A 16,078-nucleotide genomic window follows, 5' to 3' on the forward strand; every position below is an offset into this window, starting at 1 on the left:
ATGAAGAACAACCTCTTGGGTATTAACTGTTATATTCACATTTAACACAGGGCTGGTTTGTGCTTACTAAAATATGTCTCTTTACTCCCAACAACTCTGATGTGGTTTCAGCCAATAAGGAGCAAAGTCTCTAGTAGGGGGATTAAACCTTTGACCTTTACATGGAATAAGTGAATTGACCTCATGTTACTGCCTGCAGTTGTTGCTGTTTGCCATGCAAGCCAAATGCTTCTACAGACTTAAATATTGCAGAAATGTAACTTTGTATTAATAATCATGTTGAGTCTTTGGAACGTTAAGTATGAATGGACATTATATTTAATTTGAATTGATAATTGTATGTGTATCTGTGTTTTAGACAGGAAAACCACCCGTGGAGGATTTGTTCTCAGATCTGTGCGATGGAAGACGCTTGCTGGAGCTGCTGGAGGGGCTGGCAGGACGTGAGCTGGTATGAATACACAAACACAGACACAGAAGCGCACTGTATAAGCAGGCACATGTCCATAAATATAGAAACAAACCCGATGCCAGAGATATGCCAGACTTTTAAGAGAGCAATACTTTCTCAGTATTGCCCTCTTCTGATGCTCGCCATCAGAAGAGGATAGTGTTAAAAAGAGGAGCTAGAGCAGATGGCTCTTAACATGTGCCTAATGGAAACAGAACTGTCTGTCTTATGTCTTATGCTCTATTATTTGGCACATTGTTAGATGTAAACAATACAGAGTGGACACCATACCCCTGGTTTTGCCCTGTATAGTGAACAAATTATAAAGTGGATGAATGGGCAAGGATGTTGCCATGGGACACCATATGCTTTGAGAGCTGATCTGGGCTCCAAATAAATAAATTAGCCACCGGCAGGTTGAAGGCACCACTTGAAAGGAGCGCAAACCCAAGTCATTGTCATTAAGGTACAGAATGTTACAATTAACAGGTCCTTGTCATTAAATATTTGCAAAAGCGTATGGCACTTTAAGGAAATCGTACATTGTGATTCAACTGTGCGCCAGGTCTGTTACATTGGCAAAAAGGATATCCTGCAAGTTCCACAGTCGTACAATATTTTTCGACATTCGCATGCACAATTGTTTTACGTCACCGCTGAAAAAGGACAACAATAGTGTTCAGCTTTGGAGACGAAGAGGACATAAAAATAACAAGATAAATACCTCTTCTGAAGAGTCCATCATGTTTTTATTTAATCTTCCGTGTCCTCCTTGATTTGACGAGATGGACAAATGGAATATTGGCTGGAAATTGGAAATTGTAGCGTTTTAGCTGGCTCATTTTAGATGTAACGGGAGATTTGGACCCTCCGAAATGGATAGCAAACAGATAAACAAATATTGATTGTGTTGGGTTTTCCATGAAAACCAGAACATCATTGGCATATAATGCCACCATGTCAGACTTTCCTCTCATTTTCTAAGCTATCACTATCATTTATTATCTTATTACATTTTTCAAATGATTAAAGAAAATGTTTCAACATAATAGATTAATAAAATTAACAACACTGGGTTGAGGTGATTCAATCTATGCTGTCATCTTGTCTAGCCAATCACGTGACCTCATAGCTTTAGCAAAGCTGTTCTTAGAACTTCACAATAGAAACAGAAGGTTAGTCTATGGTCAGCACTAATGGAACTAATGGTTCCTACTTGCTTATGCTGGGTTCGCAATATATATCAGTGCTTTGCAACCAGGGGTACTTGTTTCCCAGGGGTGCAGTTGCTAGGAGGTATGTAAATATTGCAAAGTAAATAAATTAATATGAAAAAATAGAAATTACAATTTGACATAAGTTTTTGTTCCACACCACTAACTCTGCTGATCATACAGTTATAGCTCCACAGCAGATAACAGTTCATCCAGCAGGTTAATTGCATTCCTTATTAGTATCACTAGCACTTCTCATTTGGAGTGTGTCCACTTGACTGACTGGTAAATTGTAACCTTGCAAAACTCTCACATCACTTCCTTCTATCCAACATGGACTTAAACACAGCATTAACCTCAGCTTGACCTAATCATAACCTTAATGCTAAAATCTTAACTTGAAGAAATGAAAACTGGAAAATAAATGCCAAGATGTGTGTGTGTGTGTGCGTGTTTCCTTCCAAGAGCCAGATTAGGATCCTAATCTGGCTCTTGGAAGGAAACACACACACACACACACACACACACACACACACACACACACACACACACACACACACACACACACACACACACACAGACACACACACAACACACACACACACACCTTGTTTTTCTTTTACCCTCCAGCTCTCTTCACCTCCTCCACCTTGTCTGTTTGCTGGAATCCCTCTCTCTTCTTTAATTTTCTTTTTTTCTTTCTTTCTTTCCTTTTTTATCTGTTATTGTTTTTCTCTCTTATTCTTTCTCTTTTCACCACCTTTCCTCGTTCTCTTTTCTCCCGTACTTCTGTCTCAGGGAGAGACATTATCATCTTGTTCTTTGTTTGATACTATCTCCTTATTGTAATGGCACACACACACACACACACACACACACACACACACACACACACACATACAAACACACGCTTTTATTGTAACGTGGCTCATGGATGCCCTTAAGCAAGGTCTATTTATGCCTCAATAATCTCCAGTCTGTTTTGTGTGTGTGTGTGTGTGTGTGTGTGTGTGTGTGTGTGTGTGTGTGTGTGTGTGTGTGTGTGTAGGTGAGGTTGGAGAGGGGATTCACACGCGTTCACTCGCTCAACAATGTCAACCGTGCACTGCAGATCTTGCAGAAGAACAATGTGAGTATACCAACAAGTCCTGTTCCTAACCCATCGGAGCTTTTCATAAAGTAGCGCCCATAGCGGTGGCAGGAAAAACCACCCATAGGAGCATTTCCATCCTCATACCTAAACCTAACGGTCAATGTTAACGAACATGTCGTTAGCATTGTTGTAAACGGTTGCAATTTGGTAAGGTTAATGCAACAAAACGACTTAGTTATATTTAGAAAAAGATTGATGTTAGGGTTAAAATCAAACTGTTGTTACGTTACTTCACTTCTGTGCGTACTTAAAATGTATCCTAATGCCGCTGAGTTCTGCTAGAGGAGCTCTCGATCCCAGAGGGTTAAACAGAGGGGTACAGTATAATAGCCTACTACGGCCTACCAGAGAAGTGTTCAAAAAAACCTTCCCAGGGCCTTCCGTTAACATACATGAAAGAAACAATTATTTCCCACAATATGCCACCTTAGCTAACCAAAAAAGGCAGAGGCTTATTTTTGCCTATCCTATGCCATAATCCCTATAGAATCACCCAAAACTAAATGAAACCAAATACTTGAGTACAATCCTAGTAATACATTGTACAATTTACATTTTATTCAAATTACTTCATAACCATTAATTAATTTAGATTTTCTAGCTTTTTTGAAACTCAACAAAGACATACACAATTTCACCTCATCATTAAATTCATTCCATAATTTAATCCCCAAAACTATTTTACATTAGTCCTCGCTTTACCAGTTTCAAAGATAAATTATAATGATCTTGTATTAATTTAAAAATAAGGTTTTTAAATACAAGAGCCGGAAATTTAAAAATGCTGGAAAAATTGTTGATTCATAATAACCAGCTTTATGTATTACTTTAATCGTTCTAATCTGAAGTTTAATTATAGGATCTATATTTATATGCATTTCCCCATATTTCTGCACAGTATGACATACATGGCATTACAAGTGAATAATACAATATAGGCAGATATCTCTTACTCAACAAATCCCTGACTTTATAAAAAACAGCAATAGATTTAGATAATTTCCTTTTAATATAATCTATATGTGGCTTCCAACAAGGTTTATAATCTATAATCACTCCTATAAAATGTGTTTCATATACACGCCCTTTGTATCGTGGCTTAAGCATCTTGTATGTAGGAGATAAACATTTAGATAGTATGTCGTACGTAGGAGATAACATCCTGTATGTAGGAGCCTTCATTTAGCCCTTCAGGGCTTCCAAAGTAATAATAAGTTAGGAATCCACAGAAGAATCTGAGGGGTCACTAGAGGATGAAAGAAATAAGTAAAAGAAAAAAAAGGAAAAATTTCTTGTTGGAGAAATAGAAAAAAACAGTCCCTGGTTGAACTGACTTTACACTTAGCCCTGGCCTCTTAGTTACTTTTGTTACTGTCAAGCTTTCTACTCTAGTACGACATGTAGTTTACAGTGTTAATGGAGGCAGATTTAGCATTCACCATTCAGTGTTAATGGTTGCAGATTTAGCACTCACCATTTATGGTCATTTTTTACACAATGGGTATTTCATTTCACACAGAAGTAAACAAAAAGCAGTTTCTTATTTCTAGCTTATGGCCATTGATTTTGTCTGCTAAAATGTAGCTTAGTGAAAAAAAAACTTAAAACCATTGCTCTTGTATTGCAGGGTAGACTCCTAGATACTCATATAATAGTACTTGGCTTTGATTCAATGGATTGATTGAATCAAAATGTAATTGTTTTTCACCAAATCATGTAGTAAACTGATATATTCCTTGAGTCCGGGAAGGGACTGTATTTTGTAAAATAAACCCATCTGTTCATCCCTCTTCTAGGTTGAATTGGTGAATATCGGAGCAGCAGACATTGTTGATGGGAATCACAAACTGATTCTCGGGCTCATCTGGAGCATCATTCTTCACTGGCAGGTGTGTGCGCATGCACGTGTATGTCTTTGTCAGTGTGTGTGAGAATTTGTCAGCATGCTGCTCTCTGAAGGCATTTTTTTTGCAGTTGTATCTAATTTTGGCTGTATTTCAAAAAGCGGTGTCTGTTTGGACTGGATGTATTTTATTTACCTTGACATTGATGAGTATTTTCGGTAACACTTTCTATGACGCCCATGTCTATAATGCATTATAAATTTATAATGTGTTATAATCTGCTTATAGCACTGTATGGTTATAGTAAGAAAACATTCATAATGCTTTTAAACAATAATCACAACACATTATAAAGCCTTTAATACTCTTATAAGATCAAGTATCACAATACTTTTTATTAATTGATGGTCATTCACTGACATTTTTTGCAAAACAAATTCCTTTGAGTTAAAAAACCATATGACACAGAATAATATTGTTGTATTGTTTGTTTATAATTCAGAAGTATTAAATTAGAGAGATCACGTGACCGAAGACTCGCATGGCTGCTCAAGGCTAAAGCTCCTCGCCCCATCTCCGCACTTCTGGCGCAGACGTGGCGCTTATTCAAGAATCACATTTCGTCAAAATAAATATTTCAAAGTTCTTGCTTCATCTAGTGACGACACCAAAACCAAGGGCTCCATTGTGTCGCTGTCACGGAGATTCACACTCACCGTAGACAAAAGTAGTAAAGACTCTTCACGCAGGATATCATTATGTGTACTACGATAAGGAGTAGAAAAATAGCCTTTGTTTCAGAACCGTTAGCCATAAGAACCGTTAGCCATAAGGCAACATAAAATATGTAATTAGCCATAAGGCAACATAAAATATGTAATGTCCAGAATAAATCCAATAACAACTCAAGATCGTTATTTGCAGATTATATTTTGCTGTACATATTTGATCAGATAGAAGCAAGTTCCTTGCAGTGGAAGGTATAAAATATGTGGACAATTAATTAAAGGGAAAAATCCCACAAATTTGAAAGTACATTTGAGAAGCGCACACAAGGAGGCTAACCTAGATTACCATAAAAAGGTAAAGGAGAACGCAAAGCCCTCTTTCCCTGAAACAGAAGCTAACCCCGGTACATGGCGTGGATGTATGGGTCTGTACCCATACATCCACGCCATGCAGCCTGACGGAGACAACCGCAGGACAGTGAACACTACAGGAGGGCTTTCACCGGCGACCCAATAGCTGCTGGTTAGTAAATACGCAGGAACACCATAAGCGGGAGGAAGCGTTGGTTACTATGGCCCTCATTTATCAACCTAACGTAGAAACCAGCGCAGATATGAGCGCAGAAATCATCTTACGACAGGCTTCACGTGGGATTCATGAAAAGTTCGTATCACACCAATCCGAGCGTAAGAATGGTCGTACATTGATAAATGCGGCGGCTGGAAACGATCGTCATTTAAATATCACGCCCCAATATATTCTGGGTTTTGAGGCCTCGCCCCTACAATTTACGACATGGCGAGACGTAATCCGGCTGAGAAGCAACACTTTTCAGAGGTGGAGATTGAAACCCTGATTTCTCAGGTTCATTTGCACTAACGTGTGTACTATTTGGCAGCCTGAAAACTGGTATTAAAGGCTGTAGAAAGAATGCGGAATGGAAAGAGATCACTGATGCGGTCAACAGTGTTGCCGTAGTAAATCGGACTCCAGCTGAAGTTTAGCCTATTTCATTTATACATCCTTGACACATTTTCTATAGTCCTAATAGTAATATACAGGCTTCTATTGCAATCTATTAGGCCTACATGTAGGTGTACCTATAATTAAATAAACACACGGTAGCGGAGTTTATGCAGTGTCTTTTATTTTACTCGTGTTTGTCGGAACGAGGCAACAGCTGAGGGTGAGCGCGTGTCCTCCGCCCCCCCGTGCTGGACCCTGTCTCCTGACAGCACAGGGGCTGGAAAAACAAGCCAAAATAACTTGGTCAATGGCAGAAATAAATCATTCACTTGAAAGAGAAACAAAAACCTGAAGAATAAATACAAATGTTGTGCATCGTCATGTTTCCTGTATTGAATATCATTGCCAAACATAACACTATAGGCTACATTTTAAAAGTGAGGAATAATATCCTGTCTCCTTCATATAGCACTCAGTTGGTGGCTGTTCTGGACACTGCTCTCTGGGCATCGGGTCATCTGGCTCCATCGCTACATTTATGGCACCGTGTTTTCCTGCGAGATGTTGTGCAGAACCCCCTCAGGCTAAAACAATGTTGCAGACCGGCGCATAGAGGTCTTCTAAAAGAGCCAGATCTGCCATTGCTGATATGTGATCAACTGATGACTTCTGCTTCTCCTGTTAAACTGATTATATGCTGCACCGCAAGTCCACACTGACTCGAGAACTTGCGTACACGAGTTCAGACCAGACGTGAGATTTGATCGCAGCCTACGCTCACGTCGAAATTGATAAATGCCGAGCTTTGTGTAGGAATCGGCGTACGCCCGTCGTACGCCTGTTTTAGGTCGTACGCACGTTTCATAAATGAGGGCCTATGTGTATTAATACTGGGATGTCTACACAACTGTGTGTGTCGATTGACTTCAAAAAGTTTGCAACTTTACTCGAACCAGAGTTCAAAACACCTGTTCATGTCTGTCTTCTTTAGTCTGTTGGCTGTTTTTCCCTGGTACACGTCACTTACACATTTTGCACTAACTGTGGCATCTTGTGTACCAGTAGTATTGTTGAATACGTTGGCCCTCATTTATCATTCTTGCGTAGAAACAGTCGTATATGTGGGAGTAAGATTATGCTTACACTCCTCTCACCGCCTGATTTATGAAGCTGTGCGTACCTTTGAAATCCAGGTGTACGCAATACCTGCCCTTGATAAATGCCGCGGCTGAAAACGATCGTCATTAGAATAACACGCCCCAATATATTCTGGGTTTTGAGGCCTCGCCCCTACAATTCACGACATGGCGAGACGTAATCCGGCTGAGAAGCTGAACTTTTCAGAGGTGGAGATTGAAACCCTGATATCTAAGGTTCATTTGCATTAAAGTGTGTACTATTTGGCAGCCTGAAAACTGGTATTTAAGGCTGTAGAAAGAATGCGGAATGGAAGGAGATCACTAATGCGGTAAATCGGACTCCAGCTGAAGTTTAGCCTATTTAATTTATACATCGACACATTTTTCTATGGTAAAATAGCTTCTATTGCAATCTCTTAGGCCTACATATGTAGGTGTACTTATATTTAAATAAACACACGGTAGCGGAGTTTATGCAGTGTCTTTTATTTTACTTGTGTTTTTTTTCATGAGTCGGAACTAGGGATGGCGAAAACTAAAAATGTTCTTGACCGGTCACCGAGCCTCATTAACCAGTTGAAACCAGTTAACCGTTTAGTTTAAAATATGCTACGCTATTTGAAATAACAGCCATTTCGAGCCGCGCCTGCAATTTCTGCAATTTCTCAACTCTGTCACATCACACACACACACACACACACACACACACACACACACACACACACACACACACACACACACACACACACACACACACACACACACACACACACACACACACACACACACACACACACACACACAAAGCCCCGGCACCGCCCTTCCACTCACGTCACGTTTTTTAAATCCCCTACAGCGCGAAACAAGTCCCGCAAATGCGGCGCAGAGGAGCTTGTATGTAATCGGAGGACAAATGGCTCCTTAGTTTCGAAATAGTTTGGGTACAAGCCAGGTGATCGTGTTTAAAATAAAGTCGTTTGTCTAGCGTTAGAAGCTCATTAGAAACATTGGCGCGGCTCATTTGAGAAAATGACAGCTCCAAAGAGACGCCGCTTTAGTTTGAGTGTAGTGCTAACAATAATAAAGAAAGATGATGATCATCATCACCTTATCTGTTACCACTGAAATGCAGATGTAATGTGTTTCCAAATATAAGCCCATCTTATGCGGAATATTGCCTTATAGACTGCAACAGGATACAACCAATGGATAAAACAGGCACCTTCAGAATGCTAAAACAGGTGATTAGGCCTAACAAAATTAATTGTTTGGTTCCGGTTTCCGACCGACCCTGTCAATTAATGTGCGACCCAAATTTATTTTATGAGCTTGGGGAAGAAATGATACTAATTAAATAAATACACAAATAAAACGTTTAAGGCGAACTATAATTACGTTTTTGTACAGTACTCTTGCGATGCAAGATGCCCGTTTTCCTGAAGAGGACCCGATGTCGCCGCAGCGGCACTTAACTTTGCCGTGTCCAGTTTTAGGGCAGCAGCAGCAGCGTGAGGACGGCGCCTTCAACCAGCCCTCACCGGCCACGCCGGCCAGCTACAGCGCTACTGCGCCGCCGGGGAGCTTCAACATGTTAAACAGGGCAGATGAAACCACTCATGAACTATATGTTGTGTTTAATGTCGTTCAAGAGGATGGCAACGTAGCAAGCAAACCCGATCAAATGAAAGGTAAACCCCCTTTAGAGTGCTCTAACGTTACAGCAAGTCCCTGGGGCTCAATGGAGGTGGCTAACAGCAGTGAAGCTAATGACAACTTCACAACACAATTCATTTGGATACAAGCGTTGCATTATGGAAGATAGATGGGATTCTGAACAGCGCACACACACACACGCGCGCGCACACACACACACACACACACACACAACGATAGCAGAAAAGATAGCTACAGTTTATACATTATTTACTTCCGTTGGCGCAGATGAACTAACGGTACACTCGTTAACTGTAAGAAGCCTACAATAAACTCTCCATGATTAAAGAGTCAATATTTATCAATACCCACCTACCTGTTCTACAGGCAAATTTAAACATGTAGAAACCGATATTTCAGTCTGCTCTTCATGCGCTGTCCACTCTTGTTCACCGCGCTGTGCAAACAAAGCTCTACTCTGCAAATAGCGACTTTACAAACAAGCTAAAATGAAAGATGTCAGTTTGTAGTCTGTTTCTTAGTTTGCAACGAATCTTGATTTTTGGACAAACTCTTGTAAACGTAGCTGCTGTCTAAACGAACCATCCTCTCCGCTGGAGCGGTAAACCTGTGGCTGTATTATAAAACCAAAACAAATACACGTGGCCAGGGGCGATTCTAGGATCTGACCTTTGGGGGTGCTCAGCCCCTAATGAAAAGTTGATAGCAGTTAAGCTAGGAGGGTTTGGGGGCATGCTCCCGTAAGAATTTTTTTTTTTTAAACCCTTAAATCATGACTTCTTGTGAGTTTTGGGGAAAGAAATAGACAGATTGAGATATGCAATTATGACAAACTATCAACAGATTCAAGGCATCTGCTGTGAAAAAAGATGGAAACTACAAAGCATGATTATTGCAGCACACATACCCAGGGGTGTTGGACTGGGGGGGGGGGGGGGGGACTGAGTGCCCAGGGCCCAAAAATATGCTAGAATTCATAGCTTTGGCTGCAGGGAGGAGCCCATAGAAAATGCCTTTCACAGGGCCCAGAATTTGGAGCTACACCCCTGCACATACCTTGAATGGTAAAATAAGCCTTAACATATTTTTAGACAAGATTATTCATGTTTTTTTCTGCTGTTGATTTTCAACTTTTTCATCTAATCTAATAATGCCTCTGAACCAGATGGGGAAATCACAACATCTCTTTTTCTTAAGAGCCTAGTCCTCCATGAAATGCATATGTAAATATAATGTGAATGGAATGTTTTAAGTGTTTTTGCCCGTATAATATATGTCCACTTTCTCACCTGGTTCTTCCAGGTCCCTCTCTTTGTCGACTCGCTCTCCATCCTTCTCTCCCTTTCCCCATCCTCCTCTCTCCCTCTATCTCCTTCCCTCTGTCCTATCACTGACAATCACATACAAAACATTTTGTAATCAACTAGAAAATAATCTTCAAATAAAAGAGAAAATAAAACACAGTAGTCCTACTATATACATGTCTTATAGGCTACCTAGCCATTTTCTCACCTTGTTCATCTTGCTCTCTCTGCCCTTCTCCCTCTCTATTCTCCTCGCTCCTTTGTGCTGTCAACCAGAAGGCAAATGTAATCAACTAATCAACAGAGAATGCATTGTGTAGGCTACCAAAGTAGAGCTGATGAAGGTCCTGCTACTCCCGAAAACATGTCTTTTCGCTTTTTTCTTTTATTTGAGCCGCTTGGGTAACTTTTTTTCATTTTGACGTTTAGACCATTGACATAACAGAAAGGTTTAGACCGTTTAGACTCGTCTTTCTCCGTCTCTGTGTACTTCCCATTTCTCCTGTCACCGTTTGTTTATCTTTGGCGGCGCACTGTGGGACGGACTAGTCCATTTCATTGTGAAAGTAGGGGGTGCTGACCTCTCTCAGCAAGCAGGGCGCCTGCAGCTGCTGGGGGCGCTGATCTGCCAATTCCCCACACAGTGAAATGATAGAAAACAGAAAAACGCTTCGCAGCACAGAGGATTATTTATATATTTTTTTTAAGTTAAGTGGCTGCCCGGTTCGCCCGTGCCAAAAACCGCCACTACTTTGAGCACTAAACGATCTCACATTATCACAATAAGGACTTTATTTTCAGGGGTGCTGGAATGATATTTAGGGGTGCTTCAGCACCCCTAAAAATAGCCTAGCGCCGCCTATGCACGTGGCTACTTAATATGCACGTGAATTACATGTTTTCAATTTATTAAGCGACAACTGTACATGTAGTAACAGGTAGGCTATGTTATGAAAATATTGAGTATCCATCGCTACTGTAAAGGCAAAAAAAAAAAAATCCTACTTATCCTTTGCTGCCACTGGGAAAAAAATAAAAATAAAAAATAAAATAAATTCCCTATCGACCCATGACCTCAACAGACAACAAACCGGAACCAAACAATATTTTTTTTATGCCTTATGAAAAATTTTGCGTGAGGGATTATTTCACTTGACAAAAAAAAAATATTGGAATGAGATGGCTAACTGTAGTAGCGTTTATTCCAATATCTATAATTGCCTAATTTAGAGATCACTTTTTTTTTTAACGGACTACGAGGCAACAGCTGAGGGAGAGCGCTTGTCCTCTACTTTTGATAAATGAGGGCCATTGTGAATACATATTTCTAAAATTGTATGATGTTTTTGGATAAAATGGTTGGAGGGTGCAGCAACTGTATTCCTGGATTTAGTCTGATTTGACACAGAATGACCCAGCTGCATGTCATCTTTTACTAGTAAGCACCAGTTGAAATTGCATTTTCTTCATGATGCCGAAAGTACTCAATTGCATTTCACATTCCAAGAACAAAACACTGCACATAATCCTTCTGTGTCCATTTACATTTTCTGTTGCTGATATTTGGAATCTGAATTGTAGCTGTCATGGTGAAGGTAGCAGTCATGTTGCAGGGAACTCAAGGCAGCAATAATGATTTGTAGAAAGTAGCAAGGAAGGAAAAGTGAAAAGTTTCCCAGTGAGGCAGAAATACACATTGATGCCTCTAGGTAAAACAATGTTACATTGTGTCTTTGTAACCTGCCTAAAAGTGTTAGTTTTCCCAAATTTCATAGTTAAGATATATAATGGCTAATTATTGCCGATTAGGGTGATGCGATATGATGAATCAGCCTGAATGGGTTCAATTCGTTCTACATTATCCCATGGTTACTTACTAACGAAATCCATAATTTGACACAAAATGTTGATTTATAAATAGTCCTCCAGAGTCTATAATAAGAACACGGTCTGCTATACAGAAATCACAGAATGCTGTGATTGACCAATCAGAAACAAATTATTCAATAAAGCTGTGTAATAAGTAAGGGATAATGTAGAGGCTTCAGGCTGTATCAAGACCTGTTCACCCTGTCGGGGTTGTATTCGCTATAACAACTGCCTCGCTCAACATTATCCCGCTACATGGCTACTTACTAAATAAATCAATAATTTGACACAAAATATTTAATTAAAAGGAGTTTCTTGATTTTAACTACGATTGTATTGCTTCCGCTAAAGAAAATAGTCGGTTCCGTCTCTACGGTTGGAATCCTGCGTCCATAGCAACGTAAACTCTGTAGCTGTTTAATGCAACCCTCCGTCTGTCACTCAATCTGTCAATATTTTTTGCAACACTTCCAACCATCTGATTTAATTGTATTGTAATATTTGTACTTGGCATCATAAAATAATCTTTCTTTTGTTAAGGTTTTTCATCTCCTTCATATGTGTTTATATCTCTGACCAAAAAACAAAGCACAGGTCAGATATCCAACATCATAACTTAACTAACAAGACAAGACATTAATGTGAGTGCAAATAACGTCTAGGGCGCTCCGAAGTTTCCTGTAATGTTCTTTTTTTCATGATGGAGTTTTCATCTTTTCACAATTTATATAACAACATTATGGCTGTTGGCTACTTCTCCCATTAAACCTATAGTGTGCAACTATTTATTTAATCAATTAACGTCCATTACTTTCAAGCCGTTGCCAAATGAGTTGATACAAAGCTCCACATAACTGTATTTCTCAGTACAGCAATGTTTACAAAATGGTGCCGTCTGGCGACTTTCGCACGCAGAAGCTCAAGTGATTGCCTTGCCATTGGGCCGACAGAATCTACGCACTATAACTTTAAGCTGTATTTAAACTTTATAATGTATTTTACGTTGGACTAAGTGTTAAAAACCAACTTCATGTAAAGTCAGTAGTTTTAATAGCTTAAATTACAATTCTTTTTAATTGTATTTCATTCCTCATTAAGTTGAATAGATGCTAATGTCTCAATCACGCTAGTTTTGGCATAGACTTAATGGCGCGATTAAAAGCAAAACACAATTATATAATGAGGTGTGTGTGTGTGTGTGTGTGTTGGCTGAGTGAACATGATTGTGGGTAGCATGTGTGTGTGTGTGTATATGTGTGTGTGTCATTGGAGTGTGTCTGCACCAGTCTTTGTCAAAGCCTCCAATTAAAGTGGAAATGCATGCAGTGACAGTGACCTACTCCCAAATGAGTCCCTTTTTTACCCAGCAGGCCACATTCTATGAGGAAATGAGGAATCACTAACAAACCTCTGTGTGTGTGTGTGTGTGTGTGTGTGTGTGTGTGTGTGTGTGTGAGCGTCCCCTTGCTGGGAATTTACCTCGACACGTATTTACACCAAACTCTATTAATACAGTAGGACACATTGTGTGTGAGTGTATATCTGTGAGTGTATAGTAGACACTTTGCTCCTTCTTCCTTACTCTATTACTGTTTGTGTGTGTGTGTGTGTGTGTGTGTGTGTGTGTGTGTGTGTGTGTGTGTGTGTGTGTGTGTGTGTGTGTGCAGAAAGCAAGGAGAGAGAGGCAGAGAAAGAGGATTGAGTGGTATGGTGGGGGAAGAAAGAGAGGAGTGGAGGGAAACAAAACTGCCTTTTTGTGTGTATATGTATGTGTGTTTAAGTGCATATGTGGCTGATAGAAAGGTGAGGGTAAGCTATGCATAAGTAATGCAAAACCGGGCAGTGAAAAGTATAATGTGTGACTCCCCGAGCCCTGAACAAGTGCTCCAAAACTGTCACTCACAACTGCCAAAAAATCCAGGCTGTGAGGATGCAGCCATATCCAAACACAGGCCTATGCCTGGATATATGTGTGTATACAAGTGTCCTTTGACTGTGTGCATTTTCAATGTGTGTGTGTGCTGCCATGTGAAAGTATCTGTGTGTTTATGTGAATATGTAGAGTATGTAGAGTATCTACTGACAGGCCACATCAAAACTTTGCTATAAACAGAAGATATTTTTAAAATGGCGCTTTATGGTAATGTTACATCGCCAGGCATCATATTAGCATGGATTTTAAGTTGTTCTGTCTATCAGAAGAATTCTTTTAAAAGTGTTTGAATGTATGAGCTGGAAAGAGAAAGAGAGAGAGAGAGAGAGAGAGAGAGAGAGAGAGAGAGAGAGAGAGAGAGAGAGAGAGAGAGAGAGAGGTTATGGGTGTGTTTGATTGTAACTGGTAACAGTAGCCAACTGCTAATCTTCCATGTCTGTTCACTCTATATAGCTGGATATACCTAATTTACCTTAGCTCAAAATGTACACATTTGCAAAGTAACAGTAAACCCAAAGAATTGGGCAAAAATGGTGATGGCACTAGGTAAGAAGTTATAGGATCCACAAAGTTATTGCAATTTATACTATGGGGAACAGTAATGTATGTACCACATTTCATGACAATCTATGCCATAGTTGCCAAGAAATGTCATTCTTAGAAGAAGAAGAAGAATGAAATGATGTCAAGGTATTCCACTGAATAAGTGATAACTTTTACCTGCAGATGGCACTAGTAGAAAGGTAGGACCACCATAGTCACTGTAATTCAACAGTTTTCAAGGTATTTACTCAAAACCAAAATTTTCATTATCACAAGTCATCAGAATTGATCGTCTTGGGACCATGCCTTTCTTTAAGAAATACCATGGCAGTCCATCTAATAGTTAATATTTCAAACCAAAGTGGACCAAAGAGGGGCTTGTTGGGGACCAAACAACTGGCATTGACATCCCAAAGAGCCCTTGAGCACAGCCTTGCTGCCCAGGGGATGAACCGTTTCCATTTTGGACAATTAATCTGGTTTCCTCTCACAGCCCTCTTAAACTTTACTCTTTGTACACAGGACATCAATGGCTGGATTTCCATGAAATGTGCCATGGATATTCTTGCTTCCTAGAATATAAACCCTTTCCATCTTGGACACCCCTTGCATTATTTATTATTCCTAATTATTTAAGCATCCCTCTGGACAAAATGTCAACTTTGCATACAAAATATGTCAACACCTAATGGGCAGATTGCTATGAAATTAGTCAATCTCTTATGCTTCTTGGAGAATAATTTCAATGATCTCAATTTAGTTTCCTCTAAAGCCATCCACCGGGCTAACTTAACATTTTCAGTCCCTCTAAATTGTCATACTATGCCAAACCTTCATTATGTAAGGTCAAATCAATATTGAAGACTCTAGGGGACACCAACACAGCTTTAAACTGTATGTCTTGTAAAAATAACTGCATCAACTCTATTTATGTGTGCTTTATGTTAAGTTTTTACACCAGTTATACTTTGTATTTGTGTGCAGGTAAAGGATGTGATGAAGGATGTGATGGCAGGCCTACAGCAGACCAACAGTGAGAAGATTCTGCTGAGTTGGGTTCGTCAGAACACGCGCCAGTATCCTCAGGTCTGTTAATTTACTTCTCACTCAGTCTTATCCTCAAACTACAGGCTGTCACACTAGTTCTCTTCTATAGCCGCCTCTTCTGTGTTTTCAGCAAACTGTAGTCCTGGGACACAATGCCATAAAAAAACAGTAAATGTCTTTCTTCATTTAAAACCAATGGCTTCAAGTCTAAT

At 39.8% G+C, this 16,078-nt stretch overlaps 1 protein-coding gene across 2 annotated transcripts in view; it reads left to right on the top strand.

The window, feature by feature from the left end:
- dmd (dystrophin) overlaps positions 1-16,078 on the top strand; it is a 416,019-nt gene that overhangs the window by 134,062 nt on the left and 265,879 nt on the right. For both annotated transcript variants that reach the window (XM_028571814.1, XM_028571815.1), the window contains exons 3-6: positions 359-451; positions 2,714-2,794; positions 4,615-4,707; positions 15,804-15,905. In XM_028571814.1, the coding sequence (XP_028427615.1) occupies positions 359-451; positions 2,714-2,794; positions 4,615-4,707; positions 15,804-15,905 (369 nt within the window). The remainder of the gene's footprint in view (positions 1-358; positions 452-2,713; positions 2,795-4,614; positions 4,708-15,803; positions 15,906-16,078) is intronic.

This window comes from Perca flavescens, chromosome 24 (genome assembly GCF_004354835.1).
Source record: "Perca flavescens isolate YP-PL-M2 chromosome 24, PFLA_1.0, whole genome shotgun sequence".
Classification (NCBI taxonomy): Eukaryota; Metazoa; Chordata; class Actinopteri; order Perciformes; family Percidae; genus Perca; species Perca flavescens.